The 22,806-nt window shown below is 39.3% G+C and overlaps 1 protein-coding gene across 2 annotated transcripts in view; it reads left to right on the top strand.

Annotated features, from left to right (window-relative positions):
- The window catches only part of LOC122804338 (spectrin beta chain, erythrocytic-like), a 2,132,081-nt gene that overhangs the window by 1,399,733 nt on the left and 709,542 nt on the right, over positions 1–22,806 (top strand). For both annotated transcript variants that reach the window (XM_044074141.1, XM_044074142.1), the window contains one exon: positions 3,495–3,719. In XM_044074141.1, the coding sequence (XP_043930076.1) occupies positions 3,495–3,719 (225 nt within the window). The remainder of the gene's footprint in view (positions 1–3,494; positions 3,720–22,806) is intronic.

The raw sequence follows: 22,806 nt of genomic DNA on the forward strand, positions 1-22,806 counted from the left end.
TGTACCTTTAATTGTTCAAGTATGTGTAATTAATTAGTTAAGGGTGTGACTATTTAAGTATGGATGTACCGAATTGATTTTGTCTGATGAAGTTTAGTCTATGTATTAAACGAAAAGCGCTTAACATTTTTTATTAAAGTGGAATTCGTACAGTACTCTCCTTTCTTTTTGTTGTTTTCGCACTAGTTTGGTCTTCGATTCGGTCATAATTATTGTCATGTAGTCTTCACACAAATACCATCTATTTATATGAAATGTACTTCTTCCATTTTGGAATGATCCTACCTCCAACCTCTTTTTTCTCCTTTATCGTATTCTTTGCTTTCATAACAGTCAGTTTAGATTTTGATTTCCACTCAACTTTCTAATAATAGATGAGATAGTTAGGCAGTTCCATCTAGTATAACTCTTTGAAGGCATGCAGTGATGAAGTTTGTTTGGTTTATTGGTTGCAAATTTAGCTATTTTGTCAAAATATTACTCTAGCTTTGTTAATATGATAGCCTATAAATTATTGGAAAAGGGACATGCATAGAGAAGAGTTGACTTTTGTTTTTCTTACATGCTCTGTAAGAAATAGCTTGACTCTGTACAGCAGTCCCAGTTTTTGGTCTTTTTTATATGCCCATCAAAAAAAGTGTAAATCATGTAACGTCTCCATTCTGGGCCACTAATCAAGGAGCCTGAATCCTCACTACAGACACTGGAGAGGGACATTCACTTGGAAAAAAAATGGATACACCCAGTGTTTCTGATGCAGCTGTCTACATCACGCACAGTTTCTCTTAAGAACATACAGGGATGCACTCAGTCTGGGGTCTGGATTTGTCTCTCTCCCCCTCTCTCCAGAGCCACAATGAGACTCCCCTTGCTGTAGAGTTGAGTCCTCGTGTCCAAGTCAAGTCCTTCAGCACCCTCTCTGTGGAACCTGTGCTTTGTGTCTGTGCTCCAAGCAGGTGACACTCACGCTCTTGGAGATTTGATTTGTACACGCGCACACACACACACACACACACACACACCCCTGGGAAAGGCTGGTACAGATTTACTAGCTATGCCCCCTTCTGCCCAGACTATAAGGTAGTTAAACCACCATCAGACACTCCAAGGCCAGCTACTCTAGGGCTCTTACAAGGTTACCCAATTATACTGAATGAAATTAATATTAATACAAATGATAGTGTTTGGCCAATGCATTAAGGCTTTCAGGAGTGGCCACAGTGTTACCAAATAGATGTAAGTTCGTTCAAAGTAAAGTTTAAAATAGTATCTAAAGGGCTAGCCACAATGAAAAGTTTAAATATATTTAATAATAAATAATAAAAGAACATGGAAATACTAAATATTTATTTACAATAAACACCAGAGTTTCAATCACAAGAAATATTAAAATAACACAGATGAATAGATTCACACAGATACAGTAAAACAGTACTTAACTAGTCTCGCTATATTTTCTGGACTGATCTATAGAATTACTATTCCCTGGTTCACTGAGGGGTCCTTCCTTGTCAGGTTCTAAAACCAGAGTGCTCTGAGACTTCAGTCTCATCTAGTATTAAAATATCTTTTTTGGTGATGGATTACAGAATGACATCACATACATCTGCTTATCTGACTTCAGGTTCCAATGCTACCCCTCTTGGCTAGAAGCTGTCAGGATTTAAGCACATATGTGTCAATAATACACACACACAGAGCCTTGCTAAGATCTGCTGCAGCTCCTGGAAGTCATAAAACAATTTCAAACCTCCACCCTTCCAGAGTAGCAATTGGTTCACCCCAAAGACAATGCAGAAAGTTTCCTAGTACTGACTTTTTGTCTCTGGCTGCATTGAGAACTGTACGATGCATTTTTATGGCCTAGGCCCAGTAATTTAATTTCAGAACATTTTTCAAAGTTAACTGCTCCTGGATTGTGATTAACCTGTTCTCTTCCAGTATCCTCTGTTAAAACATATACATTTAATTCAGTTACAATAATACATGTATATTTCTGTCCAGCAGTGCACACTGTTGGTACTTTTTTAACACAAGCAGCTTTACAAATACATTTTTCAACACAAGCATCTGTACAAATCAGTTTGCTGTACAAATGACATTCAATTCTTTATAAAATTCCAGCTAGCTTTGCTGGCATATGTTGCACATCCACTGCCCTACTTCTCCTGGCATAGCTGGCAATACCTCACATTGTCACAGATCAAGTTTTTGTTTTTCATCAACAATAGCGCCTAATAGTGTTCTGTAAGTGACTACATTGATCTGAGTATTATTGGCAGATGGAATGGTAGAGATGTTTTTGTTATCTGAATATGTCTTGGATGTCAGCGGCCAAATATGGAACCCTGTGGAACCTCCAGTGTTGATTGGTTGGAAGGAGGGGGATATGCCATTTCACAAACTAACTTCAATTGGAGAGAAAATTGGAGAGATCACTGTTGAAACAGATGATGGTGATGGTTGAGTTTCCTAAATTTGTGACTTTATGAAAAAAGTTTTGGTGGGATATGGTGTCAATTTCTTTGGATTCATGTAGACATAGATTGAAGATGAGATTACCGTTATTTCTTAAGTAGTTGATGGTGTTAAGGAAGCTATGAAGTTCAGTGTTTTTGCTATGGTTTGGATGGAAACCATGCTTAGTTGGTGAAAGTAGGTTATTATCCAAGGGATGGAGTTGTGGGTGTACACATTTTTCAAGAACCTTAGAGAGTGAAGAAAGGATAACAACTGATCTATAGATAGACAGTTCAGTGGAAAGATCTCTTTTCTCTAGGGGTAAAATGTAGGATTGTTTCCAGATGCATGGCACATAGGCTTCCTAAATAGATTTGGAAGCATTTGCACAGCAAAATGCCTTGTCTTTTATGCTGACATCTTATGCTCTTGTTGGTGTAATAATACCACTGCTAAACAAGAATATAATTAAGCAAAATGTGGCAAGAGTTGGAGTCATTTGAGCTCTGCCATTTCTCATTATATAGTAAGACAAGCAGTAGACCCTTAGAACAAAAGGTCCCTTGGAGGTTTGAGAGCAGTGTTGCTTTCTGTTTACTGTCATCCTCTTTCCCCTGAAATCTAGACATGCTGCCAAAGAACTTTGAACAGTGTATAAACTCTGTATGCTATAACTAATGTGGTATGAGTTTTCAAGCCCCTTTTTACAGGGGGACATTTTAATCAAAGGCTAGCAAAAGCATAAGTTAAAAACAGATGACTTGGAGGAAGTATAGGGCAACCCCCTACAGCTGTCACTCTTTTAAAACATACTACAAGAATACGCACTCTGTGTTACTGCAGGGCTCTTGGCAAGACATTCCATGTATTAAAACTGACTTTGCAAACCTTACAGTTACTTTAAGAACATAATGGGTGTGCTGCAGAAAGAAGTTACCACATTGAGATATATGGGTATAGGTAGACTAAACTGCAATTAATATAAAAACACAATGTCATTATGTAAACTTTTTTATTTGTTTGTTTTTCTTCAGCGACTGGAGGGCCAAGTTGAAGTGAGAAAAATGGAAATGGAGGATTTGCAGGCTCAGGCCCCTATCCTGCGACAGGAAGGCCAGAGTGTAGTGGATGGAGACGATATTGAACAGAACATCAAAGCAAAATTTCTTCAGCTCATGATTCCCTTAAAGGAAAGGCATGACAAACTAAAAGGTTCTAAAGAAGTATATCAGTTCTTTCGAGATTTGGCAGATGAAGAGGTGAGTTATAATCATGAAAAAAAGTCATAACAAATGTACCAGTGTCTTCATTGCAAATAATTTAACTTTACAGTTCATTCATTTAAAATATTTCTACTTAATTCCTTCAAGAAATTAGAATGCTGTACTGTTTATAGCAGTTGGTTTCATTTTAGAGTGAAGTCAGGCAGAAAACTATGAATCTGTGTTACTAAACATAAGATGCTTCTACTTAATTGCTTCAAAAATAGGAGGTGCCCTTTTAAATTTATTACCTATAGTAGTTTGTTTTATGAACGATAGAACACAATGAAACCAGTGTTAGCAAATAAAACTAACATTTTCCTGGAGTAATGTGTTTGTGTGAGTAAGTTCCTTGGGTACTTAAACAGAAGTATTGTGGCTTTTCAGTTAAAGCTATTTGTCCACCTATTATTGTGACTGCTACCTTAGGTCATAGCCAATCTTATTCCTAGGGTGCCATTCTACCAGGGGCACTTGTGTAGCAAGTAGACATATTTCCTTACTGATATATTTTATTTCTTTTCCCCAAGGAAAAAAAGGAGGAAAAACAACTGCTGCCATGGCAGGGGCACCTTATATGAAAAGTATAAGTTTAATGCTTCTAGTATTGTCCCGCCCATAAACTGCCAGAGTTGTGATTCTTTGTGTTGCTCATCTGTAGGACAATGCTGGAAGTGCAGAAGTTATGGCACTTTTCATACAGAGTAATCCTGCCCGGACAGGAAATGTGAACATTTTGAATGGTTGATTGGTAAGAGGGGTAGCAGTGACAGCTAAAAAACTCACCCACATTGAGCCTGCAGCTGACAGTCTCAGCTGTACCACATTTCACAGTACATGCAAGGCCTACTGATTGGACAATTCCTCTGTGGAATGCAAGGCCAAACTACAATAATAACAGAAGATGGCGGAGTAAGCAGTGACTGTACTCTAGGAATTGCTGAGTGAGATTTGCTCACACAGCAATGTTTACATGATGAGTGATTTTTTTTCCCAAAAATCAGTGTGTTCCAATGAGTTAGTAGACTGGCATGAAACTAGATATATTTTTTTGATTTCCTTATAATTATAAGATGCATACACAGAAGGTAAATGCCCTTTTTTGGGGTAGGTTTGAGAAGGCATGCTGCATGTGAAACTACAGGGTTGTGAACATGGTTATTGCTGAGTAGTAATGACGTGGCTTGCTGGGAGTATCAGTGTGTATGTGTCTAACAGAAGCAAGTTGAAATATGCTACTGTAATTGTAGACACCAGAAGAACACCAAAAATATATATCATTATTTGCAGGCAGGTGATGTATGAACGCAAATGGCAGTTACAGGATCACTTCTGAATGATTATTGGTATGAATTGTTGGGAGGACAGCATCTGCCAAAGAGCAATGCATCCATTATATTTGTGATTCCTTGGTATTTAGACATAGTGTACACTGTAAGGAAGGGTGCATTCTACTGGGACAATGTTTGTTTTACACATAAGTATCTTAATACAAGTCACTGAGTTTGTTGTGAACTGTCTTTAGGAAAATTATATATGGCCTCATTTATATACAGCTAGTAAATCCAGTGTTTCAAAGGGCTTTTCTTGTTAGTCTGGCACCTGTGTTTGGTTTTTGTTGTGGGGGAGTACTGTTTGACCTCTGCACAAAAGGCCAATAAAACTAATGTCCAATACGTATGTACGAAAGCATCATTATGTCAGCAGAAAAGTATATATTTCACAATCTGGAATATATATTTTTTCATTTATAACATGCAGTGCTTTCAAATGGCTAAAGCTGCGGCATCTGATCCAACAGTGTGCTGCAGTGAAAACTCTTAAGTTACAATAGTGGTCTTAAGTGTGTTTTTAGCTTAATACCGTGTTACTGACTGAAAGTTTTGTTATGACCTCTCAAATGAACACAGAGATGTAGCCTTTCAAACAGAAGCCCCATTGACTTTAGCTCATCGGCCTTTAATGACAGTCTGAAATTATCTGTTATAGTCTGTCTTCATTTTGTGTGTTGAAGTGAATTTCTGATCAAATATAAAAAAGTGCTGCATTTCACAAGCAAGATGTGTGGGGTTTGTTGTGGATTTGGGTAGAATGTTTGTGGAAAGCAAGCTTTCACTGGCACATTTGGCACAGCATGTAGCATGTCACGTCAAGTAGTTTGCTGTCAGTGTTTGGTTGTCTGGTTGAGCTCCTGACTGTGGTTCTTTCTGTGTGGATTCTGCATGTCCTCCCTGTCTCTGAGTGGGATTTATCCAGATGCCCTAGCTTTCCTCTAACATTCCAAAGACCTGCTGTAGGTAAATTGGCTTTCCTTCAGTTTGACTGCAGCTAACTACATAGATGGCACAGTGAGTTTTTTTTCTCCTCAAAGCAAAATGTTCTCTGGGTTGGCGTGTCTTCTCTGCACAGTCTGCATGATCTCGCTGTGATTGAGCTACCTTCTGTACAGAGTCTGCGTGACCTTCCTGTGACTGGGCTACCTTCTGTGCAGAGTCTGCATGACCTCCCTGTGACTGGGCTACCTTCTGTGCAGAGTCTGCATAATCTCCCTGTGACTGGGCTACCTTCTGTGCAGAGTCTGCATGATCTCCCTGTGACTGGGCTACCTTCTGTACAGAGTTTGCATAATCTCCCTGTGATTGGGCTACCTTCTGTGCAGAGTGTGCATAATCTCCCTGTGATTGGGCTACCTTCTGTGCAGAGTGTGCATAATCTCCCAGTGATTGGGCTACCTTCTGTGCAGAGTCTGCATAATTTCCCTGTGATTGGGCTACCTTCTGTGCAGAGTCTGCATGATCTCCCTGTGTTGTATGTATTTCCTGCAGGTTTTTCCCTCCATCCCAAAGGTATGTCGCAAATGGATTGGCAACTCTAAATTGTCTTTTGGTGGGGGGGGGGGGGTGTATGTGAAACAGAAAGGCCTGTCAATATATTTGCTTTCACTACTTGCCTAACAAACTATATGGTTAGTTTCAGTTGTTCATGAGGTTGACAGCACTAGACAAATGGATAGAAGTCTGCATGCAGTGTATATGTGCTTGTGCATGTGCAGTCCAAATGTCTTCTTGAACTCTTCCCATTCTGTTATCTTTCCCTGTCTAATTATTTGTTCCCAATACCTTGGTTCCTTTGCCAGCTTCCCCTTGTAAATTCTAACCCTCTCTTGCCTATTCTGTGAACCTCTAATTGCAGTCATCCCTATTGGCAGAATCTCCTTTCTCCAGTCTCATGTATGCCTAGTTCTTAGTATACTTTCTGTTACTTTATGAATATGTTCAGAGTATAGGCAAAGGGAAACACACTCTCTTAGCTAAACTTAACTTAGCCTATAACAAAGTAGCCAGATTCTCTGCACAACATACTTATAAAACTCATCACTGTATCTCACTTAAACACTTAAACTTACTGGAACTAACTAACCTGCTACTGCTCTCTGTTTCAGATTTTACACTCCATAATTAATGAACCTCTCTACTGCCCTAATATATCTTCCCTCATAACCAACTATTCTCCTACTAGATCACTCCGCAGCTCTGACCAAGACTTACTACTTATCTATAAACCTGGGACAAAAATGGGAAGCAACCTATATAGTTACCATCCTGTCATAGCATGGAATAAGCTTCCACTTCAAATTAGATTACTAAATCAACCAAAACTATACAAAGCAGTCGCTAAAGAACACCTAAAAACACTCTGGTCCTGCCACTGTAATCATCCACCATGAACCGTTTCCCCTTTACCTTACTCACTGCCTGATCACTTCTCCTAATCTTTAACTACTACTCTCTCGCTGTCTAAACATTTCTACTCCTCCTGGACTATCTGTATTCTTCCAAACTCCAACTCCATACTCCTCAGCATAATCACTCTTTCTAACATACCTCCTTTGAAATCTTGATTTAAAGCATCCTATGTCTGCACTGAAGAAATACTTAGACTGCGGACATGTCTATTGCATACATGTCTATTTCTCAGTTGACTGCAGTATTAATTGACTTGTAAACATTTGATAATTGTATAATTGTTGTAAATACCAGCTAAAATATCTTTGTCATTTCCTTTTTGATTTTGCTTTAAATTGTTTTACTGTACTGTTTGATGTTATGTATTACTGTAGCTTAAAATAGTTTTTTTCCTGGAGCTTTTCTCCCAGGGCCTCCTCTGAAAAAGGGCTAATTGCAGCTCAGTCGGACTACTCTCAGTCGACAAATGTAAAATAAAATAAATAATAAATAAATAAAATGTTATTGTGTATGACTGCTGTTTTTCTCTTTAAGGATCTGCATCCAAAATCCCACTGTTTCCTTATATCTTGAATTTCCGCCTCCTTCATCACCATCCCTTTCCACTTTCAATTGTAGCTTTCTGCTTATGTTATGTATAAGAGCCTTAACAGTGTAGCTCTAAAATGTCCCTTCAAATCAGGTAATCCTAAACTTCGTTTTTCTTTTGGAAGGATCAACTTATTCCACTTGACTCTTGCCCTCTTCCCCTCCCACATAAAATTCTTCAACTCTTCATTTATTTAGTATCCGCAACTTCTCTGGTTGACAAAAATATTCCTGGCCAACTTATGTATCCTACTATCCATAACTATAGGCAGGAGCTTGCAGTTTCTCAGTTTTTCTGTTTTCTTTTGTTTAGTCTCTTCCCACATGTCCTTAGCTACAGTAACAGTGTCTTTTTTAACCCATTCTCCTAAATAATTCATTTTAACATGCCCCATAAGTGTGAGTATTGAACCAGTTCATGTGTGGGTACTTAGTTTACAGTTATAGCCTTTGTTTTATCTTCATTAATTTTATTTACAGAAAAAAGGAACTGTGCCAGAATGTTCCACAACAATAAGATGTCCTTTTCTAGTTCTGTTAGGTACAAAATATCATCTGCAAATAAAGCCAACTTTTCTTAAATACTATGCCAATTATATCCTTGAATTTTTGAGTCGCTTATTTTCTTTGCCAATGCTTCTAAATATAATGCAAATAACAAAGGGGAAAGATAACACCCCTGTCTGCGTTCTCTGTTCAGACACCACGTATCAGGAGGAATCCTGCCAGTTTGACTTTTGCCTCCAACCCCTCATATATTCTCCTAATTAATCTTATTATTTTATCAGGAAATGCAGATGCTTCCTTTGCCCTACTCATAAAATCCCAGCATACTCTCTCGAATGCTTTCTCTGCATCAAGACCCACCAACAACAGCGGTGTTTTCCTACATTCTGCTTCCCTCTGAATCATCATTGTTCTAATAATGTTAAATGTTGCCTCCCCTCCACAGAACCACATTGATCCATGTCTAGCAATTTTGGCAACACCTTTGCCATTCTTTTAGTCATAATATTTATTTATTTTATTTTATTTTATTTATGTATCATTTGTTTACCGGGAAAGTCCAACTTGGAACAAAGCTAATTTTCAGCAGCGTCTCTATAATAGACATAAATACTTATAGTTTAAAATTGAAATGGGGCGATATAGGTTCATAGGTACATAGGCTGGTACTAGGCTATCAGCACTAGGGCCTATACAAGCCTAGCCATAACAATTCCCTGGCTATTTCTTCCCACACTATTTACTTCCCTGGACCTCTGTCTAGCAGTGCGACTGACGTGATCCCCGGAGTGAATTTCCTTTCTCCTATCCAATCGTCAAGGTTCCTTTTGAAGAGGGCCAAAGAGGCACTCTGCTTGACATGTATGGGCAATCTATTCCAGAGTCTGTGGAGTCTCTGGGTCAGGAACCTATCCCTCCAGCATGTTTTGTTTATTGTGATGACAAGGTTTAGATCCTTGGAGTGTGTGGCTCTGAGGGATTGGGATTTATTTAAGTGTAGCATGTCCAACAGCTCTGGGTTTGACATGGCCTTGTATGTTAAGCAGAGATTGCCTCTGAGTAGACGATATGCGACAGAGTATAGCTGGAGTTTTTTAAGACAGTCAGTGTAGGGCATCAGCTTTAGGCCTGTGATTCTTTTAGTGAGGTATTTTTGTGGCCTTTCCAGTTGTTGCAGATGTCTTGAGAGGTACATACCAAATGGGGCATTGTATTCTATAATGGGTCTATTGAGGGATGAGTACAGTGGGACAATGACCTCCTTTTTTCTGGATGAAAAGCCCTTAGTGATGAGGTGTGCCACATAGAAGGATTTCCTGATTGTTGTGGCGATGTGGTTATCGAAGGTGAGACCACTGTCCACCTGTGTCCTTAAGTCTCTTATAACACTTTCGGTATTTAGTGTACTGCCACCTATATGGTAATTCACAGGTACATGTTTTTTTCCCAAAGGGGATAACTATACATTTCTTGGCATTGAGCTTGAGCCCATGGCTCTGGCACCAAGCATCTGTTTCTGTAAGGCCCTTTTGTAGAGTATCCACATCATTTGGGAATTCAGTAATGGCTCCCAGTTTGCAGTCATCTGCGAACTTTGTTAGCCAGAGTCCCTTAGTGTTGGCCTGTACTTCAGAGAAGTAGATGCCAAACAAGAGCGGTCCCAGGACTGAACCCTGAGGTACTCCACTTGTCACTTGTCTGGAGCTGGATTTGGAGTCGACTACTTTTACAGTGTGGGTTCTATCAGTAAGCCAGTTATTAACCCATTGGGTGATGTAGGGATTAATGCCCAGCTTAGTAAGTTTATCTATGATTCCAGATGGTGTTGAAGGCCTTGACGATGTCCAGATAGGCTATGTGGACTACCTTACTTTTGTCCATGGCTCTGGAGACTGATTCAAAGAAGTCAATCAGGTTCAGGAGACAAGATTGGCCCTTCATGAACCCAAACTGGGTGGGATCCAGTGTTTGAAGGTTGCCAATGTCTTTGTTTATAAGTTCATGATAATATGCTCCATGGCTTTGCAGATAAGGCTCGTCAGACTGATGTGACGGTAGTTTCTGGGATCCAAGGTGGATCCCCCCCTTGTGAAGTGGGATAACTGTAGCTCTGCACCACTCAGTGGGCACGAAACCTAAGGTGAGGCTATGATTAAACATGACACTTAGGTGAGGTGCCAGTTCATATTGTAGTTCATGTAGTACACAGCCCGGGATGTCATCTGGTCCCATCATGGATGCTGTATTCTTAACTTTGAAGAGTGCATTTTTTACCTATGTGGTCATTATTACCGGAATTTAGCAATCTTCCGGTATTGAGATGGGCCATTTAGGGGGTGAGAGGGGGATGAAGTTGGCACTGAATCGATCTGCTTTGAGATGCATATGAAACTGGATCTGATGGGTCTCTACTGTGTTTAGTTGTTACTGCCACCGCAGCTTTTTTCCAGGATGTTGGTGCTTCCCTTTCTTTTAATATACTGTTAAAACCTTCTAGATCTTTATCACATCCTTCCCTCCTAGCTTCCAAACTTCCTCCAGAGTACTGTCTCTTCCTGGAGATTTTCCTGCAGGTTTTATATACATCACAATTTTTATTTCATCTCCTGAGCCACATATACTTCTAAACTTGGCATATTTAAGTCTCCCATAAATATTTCCATTTGTGATTTATTTTCTTTTTTGTGCTTTAATCTTAATCCCAATTTAACACCAGAGGGGCATACACAGAAAGTGCCAGATATGATATATGTATCCTTACAAGCCTTTGTCTTTTCATTTTATAGTGAAACAGTGTTTGGTGAGCTTTGAGTATTAAAACGGGGATACGGCTTATTTCTTACTTGAAATAAAAAAGTAAAACTGGATTTCTTTTTCATACGCGTGATTTTTTTGTTTAGGCCATCTTTGGATGAAAAGGTTGGAAAAAAAGCTCTAAAGTCACTTTGAACATTTATAACACAATGGCTTATTTGTGACCTAGCAAGCTCCAAGCTTAAGGTCAGGTAGGATGTGTTGAAAGGTTGCAAGAAAAAGCAAAGTTGAAGATTATGACTAAATTTCTTTGTCTAAACATGGTTTTCCTTCAGGCCGTTGTTGGATGAAAAAGTTGTTTAAAAACTTATAAAAATGCATCTCAAAGCATTTTGAAATCCATTGTTTTTTGGAGACCTAGTGTTGCCCAAACACCTGGCTTAATCCTCTGCATTTATATTTTAGTTGTGGTCATTAGGGTGTGCTGAAACAAAGCAAGTTGAAAAGTAAGTCAAACTAAATTTCTGTGTTTGATCATAGTCTTTGTTAAGGCAATCATTAGATGAAAACATTGTTTAAAAAAATTCAGAAATGCACATCACAGCATTTAGAAACCCCATGGCTTATGGGGGTCTTCTGGACCAGAGACCCTTAGCTTAATGCAGATGTTTCCTTCTCAATTATGAGTACAATCTTGCTTAGATGGTAAGTGAATGAATAACTGCAGCAGAAAAAATGAAGGGTAAGAAAAACTGACAAAAGAAAAAAGTAATCTGCACAGTGGGATTGGCCCAATATTTGTTAGTGTGTGTGTGTGCGTGCGTGTGTGGGTGCGTTTGGGTGTGTGTGTGTGTGTGTGTGTGTGTGTGTGTGTGTGTGTGTGTGTGTGTGTGTGTGTGTGTGTGTGTGTTTTGTGTGGGGTCATGAAGCCTTTTCACCTAGAGTGCCAGTTTACCTAAGGGATATGGTGTTTACATACATTCAACAGCAGCAGGTTGAAAAATGTCATTGTATTCTATTTATTCTTTTAGTTTCATCTCAGTCTCACATCAGAGTTGGACACAGAAAGTAGCTGCCTTTGTAGGGGTGAGAAAGCATGCTGTACTTATATTTGACAGCAACCACTTGAAAATACATGACTCTGGCCATTTGTGCCCTCATCCCAATCTAACATCATTGAGATACACAGAAGGTGACTATCCTTTTTTTTTAATTTTGGAGGGAGGTAGGCAGTATTCCCAAGTATAATTTGTGTATCCTTGCAAGCATTTCTCTTCTCATTTTTTTTTTGTAAATTGTTATTTTATCAGACAATTTATTTCTTCCTTGAAAGAAAAAAATAAGAGCTGAATTTCTTTCATTGCTGATGTTTTTTTTTTTTTTGCTCAAGCAATCACTGGATCAAAAAGTTGGAAAAAAGCTCTAAAATGTGCCTCAGAGAATCTATAACTGCATGGATTCTGCGACCCACAGACACCTAGTTTTTCTTATTTATTTCACAGCTGCTAAAGTGAATTTCCTTCACTAATCATGATTTTTGTTCAGGCCTTCATTGTGTCAAAAGGCAGGAAAAAAACTCTAAAATGGATCTTAGAACATCTAGAACCCAATGTATTCTATGGGCCAGCAGCCCCCAAACCCAGCTTAACTAATTTAGTCCACAGTTATTAAAATGCTAGGGTATGTTGAAAGAATGAATAAAGATTGAAGGAATGGGGAAACAGGGAAGGGCAGGGGTGGTATACTGGAGCTGTTTGTCTTGGACACTATTTCACCTTCATGAATTTGTGACTAGTTTGCCTTAATGTCTACAATTGTTTCTGTGTCAGATCCCAAGCCTGTTAAACTGCAGGTAATGGTAGTTGTAAATATTAGCAATTTTTGCATATTTGCATAACTACTATGAAAACAGTAAGCTACAGGCAGTAATACTATAAGTTATCTTTAAAACAGCATGAAAATGAACAAATTTGCCAGAGGAATGTAGTGCCTGGTGGTGGTTGTAGTTTGAGAGATGCTGACTGACATTCATCAGTAAATCAGTGTTGCAGTAGCCTAAGCTATACGAGTTATACCGTACCCAGAGTATGACAACTGACCAGCTTCCAAAGCTTAAGGACACCATCCATGCACTCTAACCACGTAGCAACTCAAGTAGAGTGGCATAAAGGCCATGGTTAGGACACCGAATCTTCAGGTATACTTTTCCCTTCATATTTTCAGTGCTTGATGGTCCTGTAACTCTTCTCTAAATCTGGGTAGATAAGTATCCCATTGGGAAATATCTTCCACTTCACCAGTTTTTGTGAAGAAATGTTCATCTTTTCTATACAAAAGTATTGCTAAGGTCTTAAATTATGTATCAATGGAGACTGTATCGAAAGGGTTCCTGCCTTCAGGTTTCTAGGTGTACATGTGGCAGAAGATCTCGCTTGGTCCATAAACACCACGGAGGCAGTCAAGAAGGCACATTAGAGACTCCAAGATCCTCAGGGAAACCAACCTGCAGGAGAAGTTACTGGTGTCTTACCACTGCTTTATTGAAAGTGTACTGACATACTGCATTTCCATGTGGTATGCCAACAGCTCAGCAGCAGCCAGGAAGGCCCTTCAAAGAATTATTATCTCTGCTCAGAAAACCATTGGCTGCTCACTGCCCTCTTTGGAGGAACTCTTCGGCTCTCACTGTCTCAGCAGGTCAACCAACATGTTGAAAGACCCTTCTCAGGTTTAGGTCTATTCCATCTCAGACAAACAGACTTAAAAACAGTTTCTGTCCCAGAGCCATACATGAACTGAACAATGCTAAATAATTTGGGGTCTCTATTATATGCTCAAAGAGTCTTTTCTTCGAACACATAAAGAGCGACATGTAAAGAGCGAAAGCTTAAACTGCAAACAGCCACTTCCACAAATTTTTTCCTAGGGAAAAAATTCACTTGGCCGTAAACACAAAACAAACTTTAAAACACTAATCAAGTCGAGGGCATCACCCCCCCTAACTAAATATACCAACTCCGAGATCACTCTACATTGGAGAAAAGGGCAAGTCTTGATAATGGCCAAGCAAATTGTTTCACGGGGGAAAAAAATCACGGAGGTGACCGTTCGCAGTTTACAGAGTTCACTCTTTACGTGTCGGCGTTTAAACATTCAACAAAGAGACTCTTTGAGCTTCTAATATTGACCTACCATTTGCACTATAAGGTATATGTTTGCATTCATGTACACCTTACCGTATTCCTTTCATATGAAATATACCCAAGTTCAATAAAGTAGTTGTTTACTGCGTTGAATTGCATTATATTGTATTGTTTGGTATTGTATTGTATTCTGTTATTTTTTCATGTTCATTATATGTGAATACACCTTAGGAGGATTGCTACAAATTTAGTTGTACTTGTGCAAGGACAATAAAGGAATCTTATCTATCTTATCTACATTTCAGTCTTATTAACTCAACAGGTAGCACACTCACCTTTGATAATGGAAACTGTGGACTCTATTCACACACCAGGTAGTAGATTAATTTTCCATTACTGACACTGCAGTGTAGCATAATGTGGATGCTGTACTCCTGAGTGTGCTGTCCTTCAGATGAGACACTAAAACAAGGCCCTATGTGCCTGAGTTGGTGGTAGCTTAGCTGGATGTAAAAGGTCCCCTGGCATATATACATTCATTTGATCGGCTGGTGGATGGCCAGTCGGAAAATGTTCGAAAGCAGTGCGGCATATTGTCATAATTGTGAACACAGTTGTTGCAAAATGCAAAATATCCCCCCCTTTTTGACCCATGGTAGCACTTGTTTAGGTGGTAGAGTGGTCAGAAATGTTGCATTTTGTGTTTTGTATGACATTCCGACCATTCGCCACTGAGAAATTCGACATTTAAACTCCGTGTCATACCCGATCGAGGAAAGTTAGGTTGCTCAAATGAATGTATTCATATATATATATATATATATATATATATATATATACACACATACACACACACACACACACACGCGTATATATGTAGGAGGTGGAGGGCACAGCCCCCAATATTGGGCAGTGTGGGTGACATAGCCCCCCCACTTTGGTGAGTTTGATGTATTGTGGTGTGTGTGTACAGTGGATATAAAAAGTGTACACACCCCTGTTAAAATACCAGGTTTTTGTGATATAAAAAATGAGACCACAATAAATCATTTCAAAACTTTTCCCACCTTTAATGTGACCTGTAACCTTTACAATTCAATTGAAAAACAAACAAATCTGTTAGGGGAAAAAATATAAAAAATAAAAAACATACAATAAGCTGGTTGCATAAGTGTGCAAACCCTTAAACTAATGCTTTGTTGAAGCACCTTTTACTTTACATCATTCAGTCTTCTTGGGTAGGAGTCTATCAGCATGGCACATCTATGGCGTAGGGTTGCAAGACGAAAGCCTTTTCTTACACAAAAAACATCTAGGCCCGGCTAAAATTATTTGCAAAGCAATACATCAAGTCTTCCAAAAGATGTGAGAAAATATTTGCCTACTCTTCCTTGCAAAAGCACTCCAAATCTGTCAGATTGCAAGGGTATCTCTTGTTCACAGCCATCTTTAGGTCACCCCACAGATTTTCTATTCTATTTAGGACTGAGCTCTAGCTGGGACATTCCAAAACTTTAATTTTCTTCTGGTGAAGGCATTCTTTTGTTGATTTGGATATATGCTTGGGGTCATTGTTGTGTTGAAAGGTGAAATTCCTCTTCGTATTCAGCTTTCTAGCAGACGCCTGAAGGTTTTGGGTCAAAAGTGACTGGTATTTGGAACTGTTCATAATTCCCTCCACCTTGCCTAAAGCCCCAGTTCCAGCAGAAAAAAAGCAACCCCAAAGCATGATACTGCCACCACCATGCTTCACTGTGGGGATGGTGTTCTTTTGGTGATGTGAAGTGTTGTTTTTGCGGCAAATGTACCTTTTGGCCAAAAAGTTCAATCTTGGTCTCATCAGACCATAACACATCTTCTCACATGCTTTTGGAAGACTTGATGTATTGTTTTGCAAATAATTTTAGCTGGGCCTAGATTTTTTTTTGTGTAAGAAAAGGCTTTCGTCTTGCAACCCTACGCCATAGGTGAGACATATGGAGAATACAATAGATTGTTGTCACATTTCAAACAAATGTTCACATATCTGGAACCGTAAGTGTTATGAAAGAAAAGCAAATGGCAAACTCTTTAGCACAAACTATTTTTACAGTGGTGATATTCTTTAGGTTCTATGTCTTAAAATTGTATAAGTCACAGTAAACACAGTAACTATTAATTTGTAACATTTTATAAACAACTTACAATGTCTGTGCAGCCATTCAAATTACACACATACTGTGAGCAACATTTAATCATCTAGCTGAGAGCTTTCATATGAGGCTAAGGAGTTCTGTCTGTGTTACTTTGTTGTTGACATATTTAGAAAATGTGAACATTTTATCTATATAAATCAATGTCATAAAAACAACAGTTAATATCTGTTTACCTGCACTAGGCAGAGGTCAAATATTAATGTAGTTGAGTTTGCCATTGTGTAAGTGTTAAGATGAAATCTTTTAAAACCTTGTACATAGCTTGGTTTTAGAATTATTGATGCAAATATGAACAAGCAATATTTGAAGTAATACATACCACCTGAACACTTTCAATGAAGTATTGTAAAATGTTTATTTTTTTCACATTCCTACTAAGCCACAAAATGTATGCAAGCGTTGGTGTCATAAACTAAACTTCTTTTACTTGCTAGCAAGCATTAATTTTGGTCTACTACAAGTGACCGAGTCCAAGGTGTTTAAATACCACTATCTCACATCTATGAACTCAGTAGGAGTAAACTGCAGATGCACCTGGAGGCGTCACTCAGATGTAATTAGTTAAATCATTTTCTTCTGGATTGAGAGCATCATCTGTGCTTTCCATTCCCTGTGAACAATCAGCAAGTTCCAGAAAATCTTCCTGTGGCATATCCTCTTTAGATGCACCTTGCTTCATCTGCTGCTCCCTCATATGGGAACCCTTTGGCCATCACTCTGCAACATTTCCTGTGCCAGAGTTATGTGCCTTTTTTTTGTGAAACTTCAGTTGGACTGCTGTACCAGTCTCCTACACAAGGCCACATAGCATTATTGTGTCACAGACCTTCTCCATCTGTTGGTTCTTAACCTGGAGACTCTGATGACTAAATCGTTCACTTTGCAGGCAACCCATAACTTCAGTTACCTTTTACCTTAATAATCTTCTTTTCTACATTCCCTCTTTGTTTTCATTTTCTTTTCCTCTTTTTTATTTTTTGTATTGTGACATGTTTCATTTCTGGGTGCCTTTGCCTATATTTCTCTCCAAATGTCTTTAAAGCTGCCTTTTTGTATCGATTAGTTTGGCTTTCTCCTTTGCATAAATATTGCAAATATATCTGTATTAAATCTCTTTTTCTTTCCCAGGTCCGTGGGATCTCACACTATGGGATCTCAGCTATGTCCGAGAGAAGATAACTTTACCATCATTTCAGGCAGCTGCTTACCAAAGCCCTGAGCAATTCACAGATATGGTGCTGTTGCTAAACCCATCAAGTTCCTGACCTGGAAAACTGATTTTTATTGACCATTTCTTTGGCAGGAAGGGTTTCAGAACTGCAGGCAAACATGTGCAAACAGCCATTTCTCATCTTCCACAAGGATAAGGTTAAAGTTCACACTCCAGTCCCACATTCATGCCTAAAGTGGTGAAAGAAATTCCTAAATCAGGACATTCACCTCCTTGTGTTCTATGCTACCCAATAGGACAAGGGAGAAGGAATCTTACACACCCTAGAAGTGCACAGGCAAGTGAGAGTTTACCATGAGCAGACTAAGTGAGAAGGAAATCAAATTATTCCAGTCCTTTGGAAAGTGTATGGTGGCCTTTGTCCAAGGAAACCATCTCCAAGTGCTTAGTTTGTTGCATCAGCTACTATTATACTTCCATGGCAAGTTTGTGCCAGGGCACATTAGGTCCCACTCTGTTACAGCCACTACTGACAATGCTATATTCCAGACTGGGGCAAACTTAACCACATGCTATATTTTTTTTATTTATTTAGTTGAGGGGTCAAGCTCAGATAACCATTACAGGAGGAGCACCAAGCCAAAGTGGGCCTATGTGGTGATCAGACCAGGAAGCTGGTTCCATTACTAGGTCCAAAGTGATCTCAATTGACTGAAAAATTGAGTGTAATAAAATGTCTTTTATAATAAATCATAGTGGAAAATCTGAACAAATCTGTTTCCATAGTTGAGGAATTCTTTAATAAACACACCTTATTACTTGTCAGTGCAAAAGCTTCAATCATCCCAAAAACTGTTTTACTAACATAGCTTGTCAATTTTAAATATTTCAAGTATTTATGGAAAGTATCTCTTTTATTTTACTTGGCTTTTAAGTTCAGTAAAATAAAAAAGCACCTTAATTTACTTTATCTCCAAGACAAAGCTCAATCTGTATTGTAATAGAGTGTCATGAAATTCTTGATGGATAGAAAGAGTTTATATAAGATGAGTTCACTATTTACCTATTAACTTGTGATGTCATGTAATGCCCCTTAGTATTTTATATGAAATACAAATACATATAACTTATAGATACATTATTATAGACTTATGAAGTTGAATACTGCTATATATGTATGTTATGTACCCATTTTAGGGCTGCTCTTATAGATAGATGGATATTTATTTGTATTTCTTTAATACAATTGCATTTTCTTATAGGTTCATAGGTAGGTACTAGGCTATGTACCTGAAGGCATTTTATAAGCCTAGCTAGAATGTGTTGGCTTTCCCCTTAGATTAGTTCCCTGTGCCTCTGTCCAGCAGAGCCATTGAAGTGATCCCTGGGGTAAACTTTCTGTTTCCCATCCACTCGTCAAGGTTTCTCTTGAAGAGGGTTAGCGAGGAGCTCTGCCTAATGTAGATTGAAATCTTGTTCCATAGCATGGGAAGGCTGTGGGACAGGTATCTATCCCTCCAGCACATCCTATTTATTGTTGTGGTGAGGTTTAGATCCCTGGAGTATGTGGCTCGAGGGGATATGATTTTTCTTTAGGTGGAGCATGTCCAACAATTCTGGGTTGGACATGGCCTTGTATATCAGGCAGAGATCACCTCTGAGTAGGCGATATGCAACCAAGTACAGCTGGAGTTTCTTCAGTCGAGCTGCATAGGGCATCTGCTTGAGGCCAGTGATCCTCTTGGTGAGGAACTTCTGTGGTCTTTCCAGTTGTTGCAGGTGTCTTGTTAAGTACATCTCAAAATGGGACATTGTACTCTGTGATGGGTCTGATGAGTGATGCGTAGAGGGGCCCAATGACCTCTTTCGATCTGGATGCAAACCCTTTTGTGATTAGATGGGCCACATAGAAGGATTTTCTAACCACTTTGGCAATGTGATTATCAAAGGAGAGATTACTGTCTACTTGCGTCCCCAGATCCCTTATTATGTCTTTCGTATTTAGGGGGCTACCACCTATGTGGTAGTTTGTGAGTACTATGTTTTTTCCAAAGGGGGTGACTATGCACTTTTTGGCATTTAGCTTGAGGCCATGGTTTTGACACCAGGTATCTGTCTCAGGGAGACCCTTTTGGAGGATGTCTGTCAGCCGGAGAGTCATTTATAGCCCCTAGTTTGCAGTAGTCTGCAAACTTGGTCGGCCATAGTCCTCTTGTGCTTGCCTGTACCTCTGAGAAGCATAGCTGAACAGGAGGGTTTCCAGGACTGAGCCCTGGGGAACACCACTTGTAACTGGTATAGAGTCAGACCTAGCTCCTGCAACTCTTACCATGTGGATTCTGTCCGTGAGCCAGTTGGCAACCCATCCCGTGATGTAGGGGTTTATGTTCAGGCTGGTGAGCTTGTCTATAATACCTGAGTGGGGAATGGTGTTGAAGGCCTTTGCGAGGTCTAGGTAGGCTGTGTGGACCACCTTTCCCTCGTCTATAGCATTGGTAACTGTCTCAAAGAAGTCCACCAGGTTTAGGAGGCGGGGAAGGATCTGCCCTTAACAAAGCCAAACTGGGTAGGGTGGAGTGTTTAGAGGTTTCCAATGTCTCTGTTAATGAGATTCATGATGATGTGCTCCATAACTTTGCAGACCAAGCTAGTAAGGCTTATAGGGCGATAGTTCCCGAGGTCCGTTGTGGCTCCACCTTGTGGAGCAGAATAACTAGATTGCTGTCGCCACTCTGTGGGCATGTAGCCTGTGGAGAGGCTGAGTTTAAACTTCTAAATCTGTTTAGGTGAGGGGTTAGTTCATCTTTGAGCTCGTAGGGCGCAGCCTGGGACACCGTCCGGTCCCATTGATGCTGTGTTTTTGGCTTTGGAGAGGGCTGTTTTAACCTGTGTGTCTTTGATTTCAGTACCACATTCTTCTGGTATAGTTATGTTCCCTTTGGGGGTGAGACAGGGGTGGTTTGCACTGAACCTGTCTGCTAGGATAACAAGTTGGGTATATCGGTCGGTTCAGTGTGTATTTTGTGCCATTCTGCACTAACTCCAAGCAGATCTGAGAATTGCCACTTAGATTCTTGACATAGCTAAAGAAAATGCCCTTGTAGATTATCTTTTGGGAGTCCATGGCAATTTTTCTTTGAGAAACTAGCCTTGCGGATGATTTTATGAGGGAACATAGTTTCTTGCTGATACTGATCAGGGGATGTGTCTTCCGCTTCTTGGAATTTTACTCACTTTTTTTCTGTACTAGTTTCCTCCTTCTATTGTATAGCTTGTTTATGGCAGTGGTCCACCAGACTGGTTTCCTTTTCTTGGAGGAGTGAGTCTTGGTTTGTTTGGGATAGCCGCGATCCATGCATTCTTGTAGGTGCCCATAGAGTGCATTAGTAAATGATTTTGCAGCTTGGACGAAGCGTTGTCCTTTAGCATGAGGGCACTTCCACCTCCAGTCTTAAGTATTAATGTGAAGTTTGCTTTTGAAAAGGTTTTTCATGAGAATTGGTTTCTTTGACCAGGGAATGGGCTGGCCAGATGTGGATATCCAGAGTGAGATTAGTTTATGGTCAAAATCTAACCTTGAGAGGATTGACTCGGTGGAACACTGAGTGGCATACATGTTAGTGATGACCAGGTCCAATATGTTGTCACCTCTGGTGGGGGTATTGACCAGTTGATTTGAGGTTTATAGAATTCTAGGAAATGTTGGGAAGGGAGTTATGTTCACATCTCTGGAACCATAAGTGTTATGAAAGAAAAGCAAATGGCAAACTCTTTAGCACAAACTATTTTTACAGTGGTGATATTCTTTAGGTTCTATGTCTTAAAATTGTACAAGTCACAGTAAACACAGTAAGTATTAATTTGTAACATTTTATAAACAACTTACAATATCTGTGCAGCCATTCAAATTACACACATACTGTGAGCAACATTTAATCATCTAGCTGAGAGCTTTCATATGAGGCTAAGGAGTTCTGTCTGTGTTACTTTGTTGTTGACATATTTAGAAAATGTGAACATTTTATCTATATAAATCAGTGTCATAAAAACAACAGTTAATATCTGTTTACCTGCACTAGGCAGAGGTCAAATATTAATGTAGTTGAGTTTGCCATTGTGTAAGTGTTAAGATGAAATCTTTTAAAACCTTGTACATAGCTTGGTTTTAGAATTATTGATGCAAATATGAACAAGCAATATTTGAAGTAATACATACCACCTGAACACTTTCAATGAAGTATTGTGAAATGTTTATTTTTTTCACATTCCTACTAAGCCACAAAATGTATGCAAGCGTTGGTGTCATAAACTAAACTTCTTTTACTTGCTAGCAAGCATTAATTTGGGTCTACTACAAGTGACCGAATCCAATGTGTTTAAATACCACTATCTCACATCTATGAACTCAGTAGGAGTAAACTGCAGATGCACCTGGAGGCGTCACTCAGATGTAATTAGTTAAATCATTTTCTTCTGGATTGAGAGCATCATCTGTGCTTTCCATTCCTGTGAACAATCAGCAAGTTTCAGACTATCTTCCTGTGATACATCCTCTTCAGGTGCATCTTGCTTCATCTGCTGCTCCTCATATGGGAACCCTTTGGCCATCACTCTGCAACATTTCCTGTGCCAGAGTTATGTGCCTTTTTTTTTGTGAAACTTCAGTTGGACTGCTGTACCAGTCTCCTACACAAGGCCACATAGCATTATTGTGTCACAGACCTTCTCCATCTGTTGGTTCTTAACCTGGAGACTCTGATGACTAAATCATTCACGTTGCAGACAACCCATAACTTCAATTACCTTTTACCTTAATAATCTTCTTTTCTACATTCCCTCTTTGTTTTCATTTTCTTTTCCTCTTTTTGTTTGTATTGTGACATGTTTCATTTCTGGGTGCCTTTGCCTATATTTCTCTCCAAATGTCTTTAAAGCTGCCTTTTTGTATCTATTAGTTTGGCTTTCTCCTTTGCATAAATA

This window comes from Protopterus annectens, chromosome 6.part0 (assembly GCF_019279795.1).
Source record: "Protopterus annectens isolate FY-2018-M chromosome 6.part0, PAN1.0, whole genome shotgun sequence".
Lineage (NCBI taxonomy): Eukaryota > Metazoa > Chordata > Ceratodontiformes > Protopteridae > Protopterus > Protopterus annectens.